The 23,156-nt window shown below is 42.6% G+C and overlaps 1 protein-coding gene across 1 annotated transcript; it reads left to right on the top strand.

Annotated features, from left to right (window-relative positions):
• Positions 1–9,938: 9,938 nt before the first annotated feature.
• EMX2 (empty spiracles homeobox 2) lies at positions 9,939–20,109 on the top strand. The gene is made up of 3 exons (XM_063435281.1): positions 9,939–10,598; positions 13,205–13,389; positions 18,986–20,109. Exons 1-3 carry the CDS (start codon positions 10,208–10,210, stop codon positions 19,151–19,153), a joined length of 744 nt encoding a protein of 247 aa, XP_063291351.1. The 5' UTR covers positions 9,939–10,207; the 3' UTR covers positions 19,154–20,109.
• The last annotated feature ends 3,047 nt before the right edge of the window (positions 20,110–23,156 follow it).

The following is a 23,156-nucleotide window of genomic DNA, read 5'->3' as shown; positions in this document are numbered from 1 at the left end:
AATAAATTATAATTACAAATATAGAAATAATTATAAACATATACTCTCTCTCTCTCTCTCTCTCTCTCTCTCTCTCTCTCTCTCTCTGTCTGTCTGTCTGTCTGTCTGTCTGTCTGTCTGTCTGTCTGTCTGTCTGTCTATCGATGTATAGATCTAGCATTGATAGCAGATTGATCGATAACTTATAGATCACTGTATCATGCACATTGTATAATGTTACATTGACTAAATTCCACCAATATTCATTCCCCCTCAGTGTAGTTGCTGTGACAGACATAGTTCAATGAAATTAACTCTGAGTTTCTATATCTGTGTATGAAAGGGTTAACTGTCCAGCTCTAATTTAAACTGGTTTTTTTTTTTTGTTTTTTTTTAAGATTCTGTAAGCTTTTATTGTCCTGATAAACCCATCTCTTGGTATTCACATCTGTAAGGTAAATTACCCAGCTCTTGTAATGACTGAGAGGCCACTCCTGACCCCCCTCCCTCCCCCCCCCCCTCCCATCTTATCATTAATTGTAAAACTGCCCAAATACCTGCTGCTACTTCACTTTAGGACAATGTAATTGGCAAAACTAGCAGACTGATAAATAGATAATGGACCTTCAGCTACCAATAAGAAAGCAGCAATATGTATAATCAAAATCATTCTGACCAATGAGATGTGATCTCCAGCCCTGTGCTGCCCCTAGGGGCCGGGTGAGATGGAACACATGGACACTGGATCATTGTAGGGGATCCTGGGGCTCCCAGCCTGCCTGTACTCTGAGCACAGAGCTGGGATTTGCAGAGAGCAGGAATATTAGTTAAATAAAGGTACAGGTTAGCTATTGAGAGAGCCTTAATTTGTACCCTGTAAATACAACGTTTCCATATTCCAGAATCTATCAGTAAATTGTTAGAGCTTTGAAATTAGATGTGAAACTGAGGAATGTCACAAAAGGACACATCTTGTGCTTGGCTAGAATCACTGTGCTAAGTATTATATAAATACAGTATACATACAGTGCACTTACTGTACCTCCCTCTGCTGTAATGTAACCTGTAACGTGCTGAGTACACCTGTTAGCGCTATATAAATATAATATACATACACTGTATACCTACTGCACTTACTGTACCTCCCTCTACTGTAATGTAATCTGTAAAGGGCTGAGTACACCTGTTAGCGCTATATAAATAAAATATACATACACTGTATACCTACTGCACTTACTGTACCTCCCTCTACTGTAATGTAACCTGTAACGTGCTGAGTACACCTGTTAGCGCTATATAAATATAATATACATACACTGTATACCTACTGCACTTACTGTACCTCCCTCTACTGTAATGTAACCTGTAACGTGCTGAGTACACCTGTTAGCGCTATATAAATATAATATACATACACTGTATACCTACTGCACTTACTGTACCTCCCTCTACTGTAATGTAACCTGTAACGTGCTGAGTACACCTGTTAGCGCTATATAAATATAATATACATACACTGTATACCTACTGCACTTACTGTACCTCCCTCTACTGTAATGTAACCTGTAAAGCACTGAGTACACCTGTTAGTGCTATATAAATATAATATACATACACTGTATACCTACTGCACTTACTGTACCTCCCTCTACTGTAATGTAACCTGTAAAGTGCTGAGTACACCTGTTAGCGCTACATAAATATAATATACATACACTGTATACCTACTGCACTTACTGTACCTCCCTCTACTGTAATGTAACCTGTAAAGTGCTGAGTACACCTGTTAGGGCTATATAAGTAAAATATACATACACTGTATACCTACTGCACTTACTGTACCTCCCTCTACTGTAATGTAACCTGTAAAGCGCTGAGTACACCTGTTAGCTCTATATAAATATAAAATCCATACACTGTATACCTACTGCACTTACTGTACCTCCCTCTACTGTAATGTAACCTGTAAAGTGCTGAGTACACCTGTTAGCTCTATATAAATATAAAATCCATACACTGTATACCTACTGCACTTACTGTAACTCCCTCTACTGTAATGTAACATGTAAAGCGCTGAGTACACCTGTTAGCTCTATATAAATATAAAATCCATACACTGTATACCTACTGCACTTACTGTACCTCCCTCTACTGTAATGCAACCTGTAACGTGCTGAGTACACCTGTTAGCGCTATATAAATATAATATACATACACTGTATACCTACTGCACTTACTGTACCTCCCTCTACTGTAATGTAACCTGTAAAGTGCTGAGTACACCTGTTAGCGCTATATAAATAAAATAAACATGCACTGTATACCTACTGCACTTACTGTACCTCCCTCTACTGTAATGTAACCTGTAAAGTGCTGAGTACACCTGTTAGTGCTATATAAATATAATAAACATACACTGTATACCTACTGCACTTACTGTACCTCCCTCTACTGTAATGTAACCTGTAAAGTGCTGAGTACACCTGTTAGTGCTATATAAATATAATAAACATACACTGTATACCTACTGCACTTACTGTACCTCCCTCTACTGTAATGTAACCTGTAACGTGCTGAGTACACCTGTTAGCGCTATATAAATATAATATACATACACTGTATACCTACTGCACTTACTGTACCTCCCTCTACTGTAATGTAACCTGTAACGTGCTGAGTACACCTGTTAGCGCTATATAAATATAATATACATACACTGTATACCTACTGCACTTACTGTACCTCCCTCTACTGTAATGTAACCTGTAACGTGCTGAGTACACCTGTTAGCGCTATATAAATATAATATACATACACTGTATACCTACTGCACTTACTGTACCTCCCTCTACTGTAATGTAACCTGTAACGTGCTGAGTACACCTGTTAGCGCTATATAAATATAATATACATACACTGTATACCTACTGCACTTACTGTACCTCCCTCTACTGTAATGTAACCTGTAAAGCACTGAGTACACCTGTTAGTGCTATATAAATATAATATACATACACTGTATACCTACTGCACTTACTGTACCTCCCTCTACTGTAATGTAACCTGTAAAGTGCTGAGTACACCTGTTAGCGCTACATAAATATAATATACATACACTGTATACCTACTGCACTTACTGTACCTCCCTCTACTGTAATGTAACCTGTAAAGTGCTGAGTACACCTGTTAGGGCTATATAAGTAAAATATACATACACTGTATACCTACTGCACTTACTGTACCTCCCTCTACTGTAATGTAACCTGTAAAGCGCTGAGTACACCTGTTAGCTCTATATAAATATAAAATCCATACACTGTATACCTACTGCACTTACTGTACCTCCCTCTACTGTAATGTAACCTGTAAAGTGCTGAGTACACCTGTTAGCTCTATATAAATATAAAATCCATACACTGTATACCTACTGCACTTACTGTAACTCCCTCTACTGTAATGTAACATGTAAAGCGCTGAGTACACCTGTTAGCTCTATATAAATATAAAATCCATACACTGTATACCTACTGCACTTACTGTACCTCCCTCTACTGTAATGCAACCTGTAACGTGCTGAGTACACCTGTTAGCGCTATATAAATATAATATACATACACTGTATACCTACTGCACTTACTGTACCTCCCTCTACTGTAATGTAACCTGTAAAGTGCTGAGTACACCTGTTAGCGCTATATAAATAAAATAAACATGCACTGTATACCTACTGCACTTACTGTACCTCCCTCTACTGTAATGTAACCTGTAAAGTGCTGAGTACACCTGTTAGTGCTATATAAATATAATAAACATACACTGTATACCTACTGCACTTACTGTACCTCCCTCTACTGTAATGTAACCTGTAAAGTGCTGAGTACACCTGTTAGTGCTATATAAATATAATAAACATACACTGTATACCTACTGCACTTACTGTACCTCCCTCTACTGTAATGTAACCTGTAACGTGCTGAGTACACCTGTTAGCGCTATATAAATATAATATACATACACTGTATACCTACTGAACTTACTGTACCTCCCTCTACTGTAATGTAACCTGTAAAGTGCTGAGTACACCTGTTAGCAATATATAAATAAAATATACATACACTGTATACCTACTGCACTTACTGTACCTCCCTCTGCTGTAATGTAACCTGTAAAGTGCTGATTACACCTGTTAGTGCTATATAAATAAAATATACATACACTGTATACCAACTGCACTTACTGTACCTCCCACTACTGTAATGTAACCTGTAAAGTGCAGAGTAGACCTGTCACAGCTATATAAATAAAATAAACATACACTGTATACCTACTGCACTTACTGTACCTCCCTCTTCTGTAATGCAACCTGTAAAGTGCTGAGTACACCTGTTAGCTCTGTATAATATATACATAAACTGTATACCTACTGCACTTACTGTACCTCCCTCTACTGTAATGTAACCTGTAAAGTGCTGAGTACACCTGTTAGCGCTATATATATATATATAATATACATACACTGTATACCTACTGCACTTACTGTACCTCCCTCTACTGTAATGTAACCTGTAAAGTGCTGAGTACACCTGTTAGCGCTATATAAATAAAATATACACACACTGTATACCTACTGCACTTACTGTACCTCCCTCTACTGTAATGTAACCTGTAAAGTACTGAGTACACCTGTTAGCGCTATATAAATACAATATACATACACTGTATACCTACTGCACTTACTGTACATCCCTCTACTGTAATGTAACCTGTAAAGTGCTGAGTACACCTGTTAGTGCTATATAAATAAAATATACATACACTGTATACCTACTGCACTTACTGTACCTCCCTCTACTGTAATGTAACCTGTAAGGTACTGAGTACACCTGTTAGCGCTATGTAAATAAAATATACATACACTGTATACCTACTGCACTTACTGTACCTCCCTCTACTGTAATGTAACCTGTAACGTGCTGAGTACACCTGTTAGTGCTATATAAATAAAATATACACACACTGTATACCTACTGCACTTACTGTACCTCCCTCTACTGTAATGTAACCTGTAAAGTGCTGAGTATACCTGTTAGTGCTATATAAATAAAATTTGTGGTTCTTATAATACAAATACCGGCGTGGCAAAATATCCCCCATTACCAGACTCTGACCCCCCCCCCATTCCAGACTCTGACCCCCCATTACCAGACTCTGACCCCCCATTACCAGACTCTGACCCCCCATTCCAAACTCTGACCCCCCATTCCAGACTCAGTGCCCCCCATTCCCAGACTCTGACCCCCCATTCCAGACTCAGTGCCCCCCATTCCAGACTCAGTGCCCCATATTCCAGACTCAGTGCCCCCCATTCCCAGATTCTGACCCCCCATTCCAGACTCTGACCCCCCATTCCAGACTCAGTGCCCCCCATTTCCAGACTCAGTGCTCCCATTCCAGACTCAGTGTCCCCCATTAACAGACTCTGACCCCCTATTCCAGACTCTGACCCCCCATTCCAGACTCAGTGTCCCCAGCACTATTTCTGAAACCCCCATTCCCAGACTTTGACCCCCCATTCCAGACTCAGTCCCCTCCATTTCCAGACTCTGACACCCCATTCCAGACTCAGTGCCCCCATTCCCAGACTCTGACCCCCAGACTCGGTGCCCCCCCCCATTCCCAGACTCTGACCCCCCATTTACAGACTCTGACCCCCCATTTACAGACTCAGTGTCCTCCAGCACTATTTCTGAACCCCCCCAATCACAGACTCTGACTCCCCATTCCCAGACTCTGATCCCCCAGCACTATTTCTGACCCCCCAGACTCTGACCCCCCTTTCCCAGACTCAGTGTCCTCCAGCACTATTTCTGAACCCCCCCATTCCCAGATTCTGACCCCCCATTCCAGACTCTGACCCCCCATTCCAGACTCAGTGCCCCCCATTTCCAGACTCAGTGCTCCCCATTCCAGACTCAGTGTCCCCCATTCCCAGACTCTGACCCCCTATTCCAGACTCTGACCCCCCATTCCAGACTCAGTGTCCCCAGCACTATTTCTGAAACCCCCATTCCCAGACTTTGACCCCCCATTCCAGACTCAGTGCCCTCCATTTCCAGACTCTGACACCCCATTCCAGACTCAGTGCCCCCATTCCCAGACTCTGACCCCCAGACTCGGTGCCCCTCCATTCCCAGACTCTGACCCCCCATTTACAGACTCAGTGTCCTCCAGCACTATTTCTGAACCCCCCCAATCACAGACTCTGACTCCCCATTCCCAGACTCTGATCCCCCAGCACTATTTCTGACCCCCCATTCCCAGACTCTGACCCCCCTTTCCCAGACTCAGTGTCCTCCAGCACTATTTCTGAACCCCCCCATTCACAGACTCTGACTCCCCATTCCCAGACTCTGATCCCCCAGCACTATTTCTGACCCCCCATTCCCAGACTCTGACCCCCCTTTCCCAGACTCAGTGTCCTCCAGCACTATTTCTGAACCCCCCCATTCACAGACTCTGACTCCCCATTCCCAGACTCTGATCCCCCAGCACTTTTCTGATCCCCATTCCCAGACTCTGACCCCCCATTCCCAGACTCAGTGTCCCCCAGCACTATTTCTGAACCCCCCCTTCACAGACTCTGTGCCTCCTACTCCTACCTCTAAACCCCCTTCCCAGACTCTGACCCTTTATTTCCAGACTCTGGTCCCCAGTTCAATGGTATATGACCCTAACAGTCCTAACTCTGAGCCCCTACTCTGCTCCTGCACAGGGCAGGAAGGAGAAAATACTGCCCTCTCGAAATGGTAATTTCTTTGGTATAAAAATTGACCCGGTAGGTTTTCTGCAGGTACCTCTTTTCCCAATCCTAGAGTCTAAGCACCCTCACTCAGAAACTGTCAGTCCCCAGTCCCACACAATAAGTCCCCCACAATCCCTGGGTCTGAGCACCGTCCACCACCACCCTTTTATAGGATCCTGAGTTTCCTGAACCCCATTGCTCAACTCTAAGACCCCCAAGTTCCAAGATCTGAGTTACCCTCAAGTTCCAGACCCTGAATCCCCCCTCCAAACCTCAGACTATAACCCCCAGTCCCTGAGCCCCCAGTCCCTGAGCCCCCAGGCTGGATTCCTGTCTCTGAGCCCTTCCCCCCTCAGGTTGTATTACTGTCTCTGAGCCCCTCCCCCCAGGTTGTATCAATCCATGAGCCTCCCCCCCAGTCCGAGTCTCTGAGCCCCTCCCCCCAGGTTGTATTCCTGTCCATGAGCCCCCCCAGTCCCAGTCTCTGAGCCCCCCCAGTCCAGGGTCGGACTGGCCCACCGGGATACCGGGAAATTTCCCAGTGGGCCGCGGCACCTGGGGGCTGCGCATGTAGGCTGGTCTGGTGGCACACTCTGAGGGGGCCGGCCACGTTCCACGCTGGTGCCGCTGGGCCGGGTGGCCGCCCAGCTGGTATGGCAGCACACTGGCTAATGCTGTCAGCAGTGAGCTGTTAGCATAGGAAGACTGTCTCTCTATCATGCTCCCTCGCGGTTCCCACAATTCCCAGCACAGCCACATCATACTGTGCTGGGAATTGTGGGAACAGCGAGGGAGCATGCATGGAGCACAGCCGCCCCCCTCTGACTTCTTTTGGTAAATGGGAGGGGGGAAAAGAGACAGAAAGGGAATAGAGAGACACAAGAGGAGGGGGGAGAAATAGACAGTGGGAGAATAGAGAGAGACACAGGGGGAGGGGAAGAAAAGAGACAGAGGGGGAAAGAGAGTGACACAGGGACAAGAGGGAGAAAGAGACAGAGGGGGAAGAGTGAGACACAGGGAGAGAAAGAGGGGAAATAGAGAAGATGGTGGAGGGAGGAGAAAGAAACAGAGGGGAAGAGAGATGGGGAGATAGAGACACAGAGGGAGAGGCACACAGGGGGAGGAGGAGAAAGGAGAGAGACACAGGGGAAGGGAAAAAGGAGACAGGGGGAAGGAGAGTGGAGACATGGACACAGATGAGCAGTGAGGGGGAGAAAGAAACATAGAGAGGGACTGGGGGGGAATAGGCACACAGAGGTAGATATATATGACTTGTATATTAATGTGTGTATTAGTTATATATATATATATATATATAGAGAGAGAGAGAGAGAGAGAGAGAGAGAATTATGCCTATTATATTTACACATATATTAATGTACATTAAGATAAGAATAATACACAGAGAGATGTCATTAATATGTACCATATGTAATGAGCAGATATTGGCCGAGTCTTGTTGCTAGGTGCATACTCCAGCACAATAACATATTTAAAGTGAAGAGCGCACCCACAGGACTTCAAAATAAACAAGATAACGTCAATTTTTACAGTTGTGCCCTACATACATTCACCATTTCAGTTCCATTACTAAGCTTTCCTTAATATGTCAAGGTAGTTGGACTGAAACATTGATTACATGCATATGTAGGTCTGCTTAAAATAAAGGCACTCTTTTGTTTATTTTGAAGCCTATGAGTACTGTTTTTCACGCTGGAGTAATAATTTTTTAATTTTAAGTTATCTTTTCTAACTCTGTATCAGTACACCATGCTGGCGCAACACATTATTGGGCTGGTATAGATTTTTTTTCCAGGGCTGCTTTTAGTTCCCAGTCTGGACCTGCCCCAGTCCCAGTCTCTGAGCCCCCCCCCCAGTCTAAGTCTCTGAATCTCTGACGCTCCCACCCCCCCCTCCAGGCTGTATTCCTGTCCATGAGCCCGCCCAGTCCCAGTCCCAGTCCCAGTCTCTGAGCCCCCCCAGTCTGAGTCTCTGAGCCCCCCCCCCCCAGGCTGTATTCCTGTCCCCCCAGTCTCTGAGCTACCCCCAGACTGTATCCCAGTCTCTGAGCCCCCCCCAGTCCCAGTCTCTGAGCCCACCCAGTACCAGTCTCTGAGCCCCCCCAGTTCCAGTTTCTGAGCCCCCCAGTCCCAGTCCCTGAGCCCACCAGTTCCAGTCTCTGAGCCCCCCAGTTCCAGTCTCTAAGCCCTCCCTGTCCCAGTCTCTGAGCCCCAGTCCCAATCTCTGAGTCCCCTCCCAGTCCCAGTCTCTGAGCCCCCCAGTCCCAGTCTCTGAGCCCCCTAGTCCCAGTCTCTGAGCCCCCCCCCCGTCTTTTTGCCCCTCCCCCCAGTCCCAGTCTCTGAGTCCCCCCCAATCCCAGTCTCTGAGCCCCCCCAGTCTCTGAGCCCCCTCCCAGTCCCAGCCTCTGAGCCCCCACTCCCAGTCCCAGTCTCTGAGCCCCAGTCCCAGTCTCTGAGCCCCCCCAGTCTTCTTGCCCCCCCTCCCAGTCCCAGTCTCTGAGCCCCCACCCACAGTCCCAGTCTCTGAGCCCCAGTCCCAGTCTCTGAGCCCCCCCAGTCTTTTTGCCCCCCCCAGTCCCAGTCTCTGAGCCCCCCCAGTCCCAGTCTCTGAGCCCCACCAGTTCCAGTCTCTGAGCCCCCCCAGTCTTTTTGCCCCCCCCCAGTCCCAGTCTCTGAGCCCCCCCAGTCTCTGAGCCCCCTCCCAGTCCCAGTCTCTGAGCCCCCACCCCCAGTCCCAGTCTCTGAGCCCCAGTCCCATTCTCTGAGCCCCCCCCCCCCAGTCTTTTTGCCCCCCCCAGTCCCAGTCTCTGAGCCCCCTCCCAGTCCCAGTCTTTTTGCCCCCCCCCAGTCCCAGTCCCAGTCTCTGAGCCCCCCCCCCCCAGTCCCAGTCTCTGAGCCCCCCCCCCCCCCCCCCAGTCCCAGTCTCTGAGCCCCCCCAGTCCCAGTCTCTGAGCCCCTCTAGTAACTAGTTGGCTGTAGCTGAGGCCTGTGTGATAGCTGGTTGCCCGTTCCCAGCCTGGATTCCTGGCTCCAGGCTTTGCGCTCTGACGCACTGTGCGCCTCCCCTGTGCGCAATGTCCAATGAGTGCGCCAGGCGGCTGCGCAGGGAGCTGTGTGTCACTAATTAGCCGCACACTCACTCACACTCACACATCGCTAGGCAGAGCCCTGCACATCATGGATTGTCTGCGGACTTGCTGACCCACTCACCCAGGAAGCTTGCAAGGCTAGGACAGCCAGAGCTCTGCCCCTCACTGAGCTCCAATCACTGCACCCAGAGCTCCACAGCACAGGATTCCTTATTTGGGGAAGAGACCAGCTTCTGATCTACTTTCTGTTCCTCTGTGTGGCCCCTCTCCTCCCCCCACCCCTGGCTGACACAGGGGGACAGGAGTTTTGGGGAGCCATGTTTCAGCCCACACCAAAGAGGTGCTTCACCATCGAATCCTTGGTGGCCAAGGACAGCCCTTTGCCAGTCTCTCGCTCCGAGGAGCCCATCAGACCAGCTGCCCTCAGCTATGCCAACTCCAGCCCCATCAACCCCTTCCTCAATGGCTTCCACTCCACTGGCAGGGGGGTCTACCCCAACACGGACCTGGTGTTCGCAGAGGCTGTATCTCACCCCCCTAACCCGGCTGTGCCAGTTCACCCAGTGCCCCCACCTCATGCCCTGGCAGCTCACCCCCTGCCCAGCCCGCACTCTCCGCACCCACTCTTTACCTCTCAGCAAAGGGACCCATCGACTTTCTATCCCTGGTTAATACATCGCTACAGATATCTGGGACACCGATTCCAAGGTAAGTGTCTGTTCCTGGACAGTTCTGCGGGTAGACTCCTTCCTGAAAGAAAAGTGAAACTTTTCACAGGATTCATTTTTGTGATGAAAGAGTAAAAAAAAGCCAGAATTCGGGAGGAAAAAGTGAATGTGTGCGTTGAAAGAGAGTAAAAGTGCAGAATTAGGAGTTTATTATACTAACATGTCATGTCAGCCCTGGGAATTCGTTCCAACCGCTAACAATGTAACTTTCATTTTATAAACATCAGAACGTTCGAAGGAAAACATTGTTACATTCAAAGACAAACACTGACACAAATATTAACCAACAACAACACCAATACAGACACAAGCAGCTGGCTCGGCAAACTCGGATTGTTTTCACACAAAAATATTCATTTCATTTGCTTATTAGTCACCTTTCTATTTATTTTATTTTATTTTTTTAAACTAATTCCCACAACAGCGACCACTGGAAACTTATGACAAAATAGAATAAACATGCCTCGCAGTATAAATAGATCTATTAAAATATGGCCACATGCTGACTTATCTGGGAATTAAAAACATATGTTAATTGGAACGTAAAGCAAGCGGCATTTGTGGATCTTAGAAACCGTTTGTGAAAACGAGAATATTAAAAAAAATTCAGTTTACATTAAAATCAATGTGCCACGAGGGGATGCACTATGATATAAAATCTTTTAAACAAATAGTCTATTTTTCCAGGCTGATCATGCACTTGTCACAAGGAAGCTTTTAATGTTTAATGATATATTTGTGGTTATGTAAATGTATATATTTGTGAGAGAAGATGTGTGAATAGGTAATATCTTCCTTTTCAAACACCATTTTGTATTTGTGTATAATGTATATTGCATTATATATTATACATCGAACATTACATTAATCATCGAATAAACCCGTGATTAAAATAACCCCAGTAATGTAAATCATGTTTAATAATGCTAGGCCTCTCCACTGATTAGTCTCTTATTTTTATTCTACCTGGACATGCTTGGTGATCTGGGATCATTGGATTTCCTCTGTTGGTTTTCCTGCTGGGATACAGGCAGAGACCCTATAAACACCTCCTAAACGAAATCTTCGATGCTGGGACTGGCTGACAGGGGGGGGGGGAATATAAACCAATTATTGAAGAATTTGACTTTTAAACTCCACATTGTAAAGCAGTTTAATTCCAGGAACAATATTTATTAATAAAAAAATAAAAAAACTAAAAAGCTTATTTGCAAAAAAAAAAAAAAATCTCCAAACTTAATTAATTTCACATATGGGATGTTTTTGACTCATTTTTCCATTTAGATTATAATGCGCTACAATTCGAAGTTTAGTAAATAAACGTGAACTTTGCGTTCCCTCTTCTCCCAGTAAATCCATCTGAGTGGGGTGAGATCGAAGTGGTTTTTGAGCGAGAGATATCGAAGTGGAGATAATTAGAAGCACATTGGGCGAGTGGAGAATCAGTCATGGCAGATAGTCTTGTAAACAATAAATCGCTCTCTGCGTAAAGCAATGTATGGCTATTAATATACACAGCTACTGCTTTCATTTCCAAATCGTTCCAATTCGGCTTTATTCACTAAATTGCGAATTGCCGCGGATCAAAAAAAGCGAATCGCAAAATATTACAGAAAAAAATAGAAATAAAAAACACATTGTCCGAAGCAGCAAGTCCCGGATTTCACAGAATGTCCGATTTCATTCCAATGATTGGAATTCGCTGTTTGTTAAATAAACTTGTCCGTATTTAGCATTTAATTGTTACCGATTATAAAACTAAAAGCTGCCGATTTAATCATTTTAGGACAATATGAGTTCTGTTTGTACGATTTATATCTTGATCTAAACACAGATATTTATATCGTTTCCCATCAGAAATGTCTTGTTTCACTTATTCCGCATATTCATCGATTTATATTGAATGGAAGAGGAATTTATATCCAGAACCCATTTTAATTCGTGTCTTATAAAATATCCAAGTACTTATATTAAAGCTATGGCTTCTTCTAATTAATAAATGAACACAAATCGATAATATAAATAACCAGCGTGATATTTAATGTATGGGAGCCGACTGTGTGTAACTGTGTGCAATGCAGTGCGTGTCTGTCTGTCTGTCCCCGCTAGGTATAGACTACATTTAGTTAATGAATACAAATACTTAGTTCAACTGAAGAAATGTAATTGTCTGACATATTAACAGCAGTTAGTGTTTATAAAGTAGTAATGACTGGGGCAGTTATTTTTTATAAAATAGAAATGACTGGGGCAGTTAGTGTTTATACCGTAGTAATGACTGGGGCAGTTAGTGTTTATAAAGTAGTAATGACTGGGGCAGTTAGTGTTTATACCGTAGTAATGACTGGGGCAGTTGGTGTGAGTATGAATGACTGGGGCAGTTAGTGTTTATAAAGTAGTAATGACTGGGGCAGTTAGTGTTTATAAAATAGAAATGACTGGGGCAGTAAGTAGGACTGGCGGGGCAGTAAGTAGGACTGGCTAGGGCAGTTAGTTGCTCTGGCTGCACACAGAGGCAGTGGCAGCGGTGTTGGGGAGGGGGCTCTGGTTCCTTGTCTGAGCTCTGTGTTCTTGCTGTGTCCCCAGGTAACGATACCAGTGCGGAGAGTTTTCTGTTACATAATGCACTGGCCAGGAAACCCAAACGGATCCGCACTGCCTTCTCCCCATCCCAGCTACTGCGCCTGGAACACGCATTTGAGAAGAACCATTATGTGGTTGGGGCAGAGAGGAAGCAGCTGGCTCACAGTCTGAGCCTCACAGAGACACAGGTAGGAGAACCCTCTGAGATAGGACCACACTGGGGTCCAGGTAGGAGAACCCTCTGCGATAGGACCACACTGAAGACCAGGTACTAAGACACAGGCAGGAGAACCGTCTGAGATAGGACCAAACTGTGATCCTGGTAGGAGAACCCTCTGAGATGGGTCCTTACTCTAAGATAGGACCCCACTGAGGTCAATGTAGAAGAAGCCACTGAGATAGGACCACAGTGAGGTCAAGGTAGGAGAACCCTCTGAGATAGGACCACAGTGAGGTCAAGGTAGGAGAACCCTCTGAGATAGGTCCTTAATCTGAGATAGGACCACAGTGAGGTCAAGGTAAGAGAACCCACTGAGATAGGTCCTTACTCTAAGATAGGACCACAGTGAGGTCAAGGTAGAAGAACCCACTGAGATAGGTCCTTACTCTGAGATAGGACCATACTGAGGTCAAGGTGGGAGAACCCTCTGAGATAGGTCCTTACTCTGAGATAGGACCACACTGGGGTCCAGGTACCCAGACACATGTCAGAGCTGTCTCATATTTCCAAAGGAAGAATTATCTCCTATAAAAAGACCACATTTATAAATTAAAAACTTCACAGAAACTGGCAACACCTCGAACAATTCACAGCTAAAAAGTCCAATTTATGTAAAATAGAAAATATGAATAAAATAAAACAACACTGACCATCCGAAATTACAGTGCAAGACTCCCCACTTAATCCCCGGATTCATTTAAGGGAGTTTGTGGTTTTTTTTCCTAATTAAATTGACTTTCTACCAATAAACCATCGAGCATTGCTGATTAGTTGTATCTGCTGGGAGTCCAATGAGGCCGGGTGTAAATCCTTTCTATATATTGGCCGCCTGGTTCCATAATATTTCTATATATTGGCCGCCTGGTTCCATTCCTGGGATTAATATTTTGTTATTAATGATTGCGAACAGAAAGCGGTTACATTGTTTCCTTATTTACTCACATTAACGTGGAGAGAGATTTTGTAACTGACGCCAGGTTTAAACAAATAATAATAATGTTATTCTCCTGTTTAAAATGAATTATTTCCCAATGTTTTGGTAGTTTGTTTGGCTGAAATCCAAAAATCAAGAAATATGATTTAAGTGGTTTACCCATTGTTCCTCTTCACAGACAAAGCAAATATTTCCTCGTTCACACAAATAAATCCAGATTAAACTATTCGGCCGACTTTCTAATAATTAGTGTCATTCTCCAAAAGGTTTTCTTCAAACATTTACATAGATTCATAAAATGCATGCAGGTTCTGTGTGTGTGTGTGTGTGTGTTTCTGTGTGTGTTTCTGTGTGTGTGTGTGTTTGTGTGTGTGTGTGTGTGTGTGTTTCTGTGTGTGTGTCTGTGTGTGTGTGTGTGTTTCTGTGTGTGTGTGTGTTTCTGTGTGTGTGTGTGTGTGTTTCTGTGTGTGTGTCTGTGTTTCTGTGTGTTTCTGTGTGTGTGTGTGTTTGTGTTATATGTACAATAATACATTCACACACATACATCCAAATATTAATGAATAATTATTAAATCGACACAGAAATGTAAAAAGCTAAATACAATATCCGGGTTTGTTTTCCGATTCTAAATGTAATTGTGTGTTACTATTCTTCAATGAATGTTCTAGGTATCTGTGTGTGTATTTATGTGCTGGGGCTGTTGACCCATTGGTTGCCATTGCTCCAGGCTGGCAGAGACATGGTTAAAGGACTATCAGCTTTGCATGGGTTGCAGATTACTATGTCATGGAGAGGGGGCCCCCATGTCCCAATGTGACACTAACATCCTCTGTGTGGATTAAGTTGTAACACTTTTTATTATGGGGGGGGGGGGGGCACAGGAGGTCAGGTGGGGGTCTATAAAGTTCAGTCTTTTTGTTTTTAAGTTCACTGACACTTCCAAGGAATGACTGGCTTCTTCCACAGACTGACCAGGCTCTCTGTCCTGGGAGGCTCCCATTTACGGTGGTCTTTGTCCTTCCTGATTGGGGGTCTTTGTGTTGTTGACAACTGAATAAGATTTTTTTTTTTATCTGTGCAGATACATGGATCCCCCTCTCCCCCTAATTAACAAACTAAAAGCAAATTAAACTCACCCCTTCTTCTAATGACACAGGTGGCGGGGTTATAAAATGCGTAAAATGCAGACCCCCACCCCAGTCATAGCCCCCTGTCCTAAAATATCCCTGCATTTAGCTCAATGTGGGGAGATAATTTAGCAATTATTCTGTCAAATGTCGGAGTTCCTGGTTGGTGTATTGAAGACTCACTACTTAATGGAGGGGAACAAGTCTCATATTTTTGAACCAGAATGGGGTCATGGCCGAATTTTAGATTTTGTTGTCATCTGAATTTTATTTGGCATTAAGTGAGAGAATTCGATAATGAAGTCTACACAGATCACTGTTTAGTAAATACAGCCCTAAATGAGTCCTGGGGGTCGTACATAATCTAACTGTATTATACACTGCAATATGTAACTGGCTGGTATTTGAAATAAACATTGAATTATTTATAAATAGAGGCTCCCAGACTATAATCTGACGGTAACGGCCTGTACTCGTTGGAGTCATTAGTTATTTGGGGGAGAGGGGGAGAGGGAGATTAAATAGAGCACACACCAGACAATAGTCCCTTTTTTTTTTTTTTTTAGCGATTTCAAGATTTTAATCTTCAAAGAGCATTTGCTTTATTCAAACAGGCCAGTTTAGAAACCTGGATCTAATGGTCGGGGGTTAATAAAAACCTGGAATTCAGTGAGTGGGTCCAGTCAGGGGCCAATGAATAATATATTGAGGCAGCATCTGTATGGTTTTGGCAGAGTTTGGGGAGAATTCCTGCACCATGTGAAAAGCGTTTTATCTATTTATTCCTTCATATTACTGAGCAGAATAATGGATTTACTGAATGGGGGGAGGGGGGTATTGCTGTGCCGAGACGCCTTAACCCTTTCAGTGCCAGGGATCGAACGAAAAACTTTCTCACTGCAATTCCCATCACGCACTGGAGTTTCTCTGCTCCAAAGCTCACAAATGCCCAGTAACCATAGTAACTCGCCCAGTAGCATAGAACATGGGATTATTATCATGAAACTGGTAAAAATCCTATTGAAACCTTGACATCAGGTGCCATATTGAAACCTTGACATCAGGTGACATATTGATACCTTGACATCAGGTGACATATTGATACCTTGACACCAGGTGCCATATTGATACCTTGACATCAGGTGCCATATTGATACCTTGACATCAGGTGACATATTGATACCTTGACATCAGGTGACATATTGATACCTTGACATCAGGTGCCATATTGAAACCTTGACATCAGGTGCCATATGGAAACCTTGACATCAGGTGCCATATTGAAACCTTGACATCAGGTGACATATTGAAACCTTGACATCAGGTGACATATTGAAACCTTGACATCAGGTGACATATGGAAACCTTGACATCAGGTGACATATTGAAACCTTGACATCAGGTGACATATTGAAACCTTGACATCAGGTGACAGACATATTGATAGACTGTAATATAGAATCAAATCCTAATATAGAAAACAGGCGTGCAGGCATGAGGGAGTGTAAACAATAGTCACATGAAAGTTTTAGTAAATACGTTAGAGATCAGATGGTGGGGATCTTCTATATTTTGTACCAGGAGTCCATGGGCATCACACAGTATCGCTAGATAGAGAATTCAATGAATAAAGGAAGTGCTCTCACATGATACAGTGATTATAGTACTGGGGCAGGTCCAATCCGGGTATTTATCATACAGTATCGCTAGATATATATATATTCAATCATACAGTGGTTATGGTACTGGGGTAGGCTGTCTATGAAGAATTTGGAGAATTTGTCCAAATCTGGCCAATTTGGGCATGGCACCATGGTAACTCGGACAGCTGGCATCCCATAATACCTAGGCAAAGAGTTGGTGTGGGCAGGAATGGGTTAATTTCATACTTTGTTCCCTTCTTGTTTCCAGTATAGGAATATGTCTGTCTCAGGCTGTGATGTAATCTCCCCATTACACACAGACCTGGAACCGCTTTATTAATTCTCCCCATCACACACAGACCTGGAACCGCTTTATTAATTCTCCCCATCACACACAGACCTGGAACCGCTTTATTAATTCTCCCCATTACACACAGACCTGGAACCGCTTTATTAATTCTCCCCATTACACCCAGACCTGGAACCGCTTTATTAATTCTCCCCATTACACACAGACCTGGAACCGCTTTATTAATTCTCCCCATTACACACAGACCTGGAACCGCTTTATTAATTCTCCCCATTACACCCAGACCTGGAACCGCTTTATTAATTCTCCCCATTACACACAGACCTGGAACCGCTTTATTAATTCTCCCCATCACACACAGACCTGGAACCGCTTTATTAATTCTCCCCATCACACACAGACCTGGAACCGCTTTATTAATTCTCCCCATTACACACAGACCTGGAACCGCTTTATTAATTCTCCCCATTACACCCAGACCTGGAACCGCTTTATGAATTCTCCCCATCACACACAGACCTGGAACCGCTTTATTAATTCTCCCCATATTCACACACAGACCTGGAACCGCTTTATTAATTCTCCCCATTACACCCAGACCTGGAACCGCTTTATTAATTCTCCCCATATTCACACCCAGACCTGGAACCGCTTTATTAATTCTCCCCATAACACCGAGACCTGGAACCGCTTTATTAATTCTCCCCATATTAACACACAGACCTGGAACCGCTTTATTAATTCTCCCCATATTCACACACAGACCTGGAACCGCTTTATTAATTCTCCCCATATTCACACATAGACCTGGAACCGCTTTATTAATTCTCCCCATTACACCCAGACCTGGAACCGCTTTATTAATTCTCCCCATATTCACACACAGACCTGGAACCGCTTTATTAATTCTCCCCATATTCACACCGAGACCTGGAACCGCTTTATTAATTCTCCCCATATTCACACACAGACCTGGAACCGCTTTATTAATTCTCCCCATTACACCCAGACCTGGAACCGCTTTATTAATTCTCCCCATATACACACACACAGGCCTGGAACCGCTTTATTAATTCTCCCCATATTCACACACAGACCTGGAACCGCTTTATTAATTCTCCCCATTACACCCAGACCTGGAACCCATATTCTCCCCATATTCACACACAGACCTGGAACCGCTTTATTAATTCTCCCCATTACACCGAGACCTGGAACCGCTTTATTAATTCTCCCCATATTCACACACAGACCTGCCCCAGGTCTCCTGTAACTGTTGGGGCTTTATTCACTTAACCCCTTAAGGACCAAACTTCTGGAATAAAAGGGAATCATGACATGTCACACATGTCATGTGTCCTTAAGGGGTTAAAGAGACGCTAATTATTCTGTAGTTGACGCAAATTATCCCGTATCATTGAACTAATCAGTTGTTGACGCTAATTGTTCTGTATCTGACGCTAACTGTACTGTATCTGACGCTAACTATACTGTATCTGACGCTAACTGTACTGTATCTGACGCTAATCTGCTTTTTTTTCTTTCTAAAGGTAAAAGTTTGGTTTCAGAACAGAAGAACAAAGTTCAAACGGCAGAAGCTGGAGGAGGAAGGATCAGACTCATCTCAGAAGAAGAAAGGGACCCATCACATCAACCGGTGGAGAATTGCAACCAAGCAGGCCAGCCCTGAGGAGATAGATGTCACATCGGACGATTAACCCTTAGCACTTTGAACTGTCATTATTTAACAAACGCTAAAAAGCAGGAGAAACGGAAAGTGTCCCTGCCCCAGGACAATCCATGGGGCACAAACCAACAAACAGCCTCCTCCTGGCAGGTGCTCAGCAGACACGAGAATACAGCACACACAACAGAAACACAGGACAATTTTTGCACTTCCAATTTTTCTGTCTCGGTTTTTTTTTTTTCACAGCCAAAAAAAAACAAAAAAAAAAAACAAGAAAAAACAAACAGAAACGAATGAAAGATAAGGAAACACCTGTTACACAAACTTGAATTGCATGAGAAACCTCGAGCAAATGGTTTCAGATGGCAGAAAATATTGTAAGTTGTTTTTTTCATTTAATTTTGTTTGTTTTTTGGAGGGGGGAGGACTGACTCTGTGTGCTTTATATTTTTTATATATTTTTTTTTTAAGAGAAATGTGCAGTTTGTATACATTTTATGGTATAATTCAAGTGATTGTGAAAAGGAACCTTCAGTAGAATAAATACAGGCCACAGGGACCGGACACGATTTGGGGAGGGATGATGGGCTGCCAGATATTGGAGGGGGATTGAAAAGGACAAGTTTATTTGGAGCAATTCCCCATGGCGTGTGATGCGTTTAACCCCAGCATCCTGGCACAGTAAAGACATTTAATGGATCTTTCAAATAAATTCAAAACAAAAAAAACAAAAAACTGATCACACATATATTTTTTTTTTTTTTTGAAGCACTGAGATTCTGGTCCAATATATAGAAAGCTACTAAACATGGACAATAATAATGAAATAATATTAATAAAACAAATCGATTGTTTTCCTTATGTCTTCTATACCAGATTGTACATATTTTTGTGTTTGTGTTAATTTGTTAGAATTCTAACACACTATATACTTCTAAGAAGTATGAACCCTGTCAATATTTTGTCAATAAAGATTTATTAAAATGCTCCCAGTGTTATCCATGTCAACTCAGCATTTATTTAATTAGAAAAAAATATTCTACCTTTACAATTAGAAACACCTCGCACGATAACGCTCACTAGGTTGTATTGTGTCTCAACTAATTCAATATTATATTTTCCTCATTTAATATGTTATATATATATTTAATTTAATTAGTTTATTTTTGTTATTATTATTTTTGTTATCATTCCTGTCTGGTTTTTGTCAAGGAGGAATGAAGAGTTAAAAATAATTAAAATTTAAGTAAAAAAGTCAAAACAAAAATATTTGTTTGAAATGAAATAATAAATGTCTGAATGTCTGTGTATTAATGTTTGGCCAGTTTCCGTGTGAGGTTCTAGATAGGGTGAGTGCACCTGTTCTAGAAGCAGCCTTGCCGTGCTGGGACCTTTGCTGGCCAGGGCTGCAGTACAAGGCTTGTTTCTTCCTTATCCTGATAGACTCATTTAATCACTTTTATTCCATTGACAGAGAAACAGCTTCTTTTTTTTTTTCTTTTTTTTTTTGTGTTACAGCTACAAAGAGTTCTGGGAGCTTTTGTGTGAGTGCAAATCAGTTTAGCCAATTATCATACCAGAAATATTAAGGGGGGATAGAGAGCGGCCACAGTGGTCTTCTTTTAATCTCTTAATCCGTGGATCCAGGGGGCTGGTTGGACATAATTTAGGACAATCTGACTACTCTTTACGCAGCGATAAGACCCAGAGAGAATGGGCTAGTTAATTACCAGCCCAAACTTACTGTGTACAATGCACGTGGGCTGGGTGTCCGCTTGGAAATAAACAGAAATGGCAAATATCCATTTTATAAATACATTGTATCAATGTCCATCTCAGAGCGAATACTATATTAATAAATACATGGCTCCATAGTTACAGGGCAGATCGCTGGAGGTTTTATATCAATGGATACATTTACCACTAAAACCGAATTTATTTTGTATTTACTTCAAATAACCGCCTGTCTGACACCCCAATATTAAACACATTTCTCCCAACAGCCCGATGGCCTCTCTGGAAATTGTTTCCAACCTTCATTTAAAAAAAATAAAAATATAAAATAATAATAATATTAAGTATTTAGCCCATTCTTTCCCCCTTTTTTTAATATATAATTTCTTAATTTATATATATATATATATTCTTTATTCCATACAACATAACAGCAATAGGATCTTCAGAGAATACTATTAGCTTTGAAAACCCCCTAAAAGCTTTATTACAGATCGTGCTTTGAAAATAGGAGGGATTAGGGAGCCTGAAAGGGCCCAGGAAAAGCAGAATAAAAGGTTTCATGCTAATGAGGTGAGTGGCCTTTGTATCACAATCTAACACATCTTCATTTAACAGCCTATCTCAGACTGCACCAAGCAGCTCTGGGCTCAGCAGCCCACTCCACACTTTCTCTCTCTGTCTAAAGACGGATTTCATAGCAGCTCTGCTCAAACTAGATAATTATATCTTTTCAAGTCGGAATTAAGATAAAGAAAGTGAAGTAAAGCCGGCCAGCCTTGATCAACCGCAAACAAATTCGGGCACTTTCACTCCAAGCGGCCAACTCGTTGCATTAATAGCAGGCATTGCCTGGATCTGCTTAGAGCCCCTGGCTTAATGTATTAAAGGGTCACTGAGATGGGGGACCTGACTTTCTAACAGGCAGGGTCATTGGGCTGTTTATTGGAAGCACTGTGATGAGGGGTCTTAATTTGCTAATAATATTGTCGAGGTTAATTCTCTGATTATTATTAAGATTGCTTAGCCAGGAAGCTGCTTAGAACGTGAAGGTGTCCTGATAGAATTCTGTGTTTACAAACATCACAAAGTATCGAATTCCACGTTCATAAACATCACACTCGGCAGAGCGATCTATCATTTATCGAATTAGAAAGTAAGGAATTCCATGTTTAGAATGAATTCAATGATTATTAAAAAAAAACGCGGAGAGTGGAAAAAAATAGATCCGAAATTAAAATGGACCATTTCTAGTTTACAAACATGATAAACTGTAAAACTGCATCATTTACAAACTTTATACAGTATGCTTAAAAAACCCCAAATGGAATTAGAAATCTTCGAAACGTCAAAAAACATACTAAAATATAGAATAATCAGTTTACTACGTCATACTAATACATTATAGAATTCAGTGCTTAAGGAAAATTATTAAAACGTTTTAAATTGTTTTTTTTTTTAATTTATGTATTTTATATATATTTATTTTATTTTTACAAACTTGATACATACAGGTATCCAGGATTCTGAATGTAATAAAACAAATCATTTAATGTTTACAAATTTATAAAGTAAACAATCCCGTGTTACAAACTCCGAATATAAATAGAATCCATGTGGAAAACTCGGATAGCAAATAGTTACCAACTCCCTTCCACAACGACTACAGCCCCCCCCCCCCCCCCCCTCCCTCCCTCCCTCATTTATTAAAATCAACGTTTAACTTAATCGCTTTAGGTTTTTCGCGTAGAATTCATTAAATTGTGAAGGATGAGGAATTGAACACACTTTACGGATTTCTTACATTTTGGACAAAAATAAAATATCTGTTTGAAACTTTGTTTTGACATTTCAGATTTTTCGCCGTAATATTTGACTATTGTGTTTTCAATGCCCTGCAGTAAAAATCAAACTGCACACATTGTATCTGTTTTTATCCATTTGAATGGATTAGTTTAAAAAAAGACAAAAAAAGAAACCTCTTCAATTTCCGATTTTTCTCTTTAATTGTTATTTTCTCAAACTACGAGGAGGGAATTATTTTGAGAAAAAGGTTTGTTTTTACAGAATAAACCTTTTGGCAAACTCTGTTAAGAGCCAGGTCGTTATGTCCTGTAATAAGGCTGCCCACTCCATCCACACACAATGAAGCTATAATTCCCAGCACTTGGGCCAGTACGGCTGCTACAGGGATCCCAGCTCAAGTGGCCTTCCCTGGAGGGGCGCTTGTTTAGGCATTTGGTGTTACACAAAAGGAACGATCTTGGGCAAAACTTTCCATCTTTGATTTTTAATTAACT

This window comes from Pelobates fuscus, chromosome 10 (assembly GCF_036172605.1).
Source record: "Pelobates fuscus isolate aPelFus1 chromosome 10, aPelFus1.pri, whole genome shotgun sequence".
In the NCBI taxonomy this organism is placed as follows: Eukaryota; Metazoa; Chordata; class Amphibia; order Anura; family Pelobatidae; genus Pelobates; species Pelobates fuscus.
Note: the sequence above shows the minus strand (reverse complement) of the source record. Positions and strands in the feature narration are given on the sequence as shown.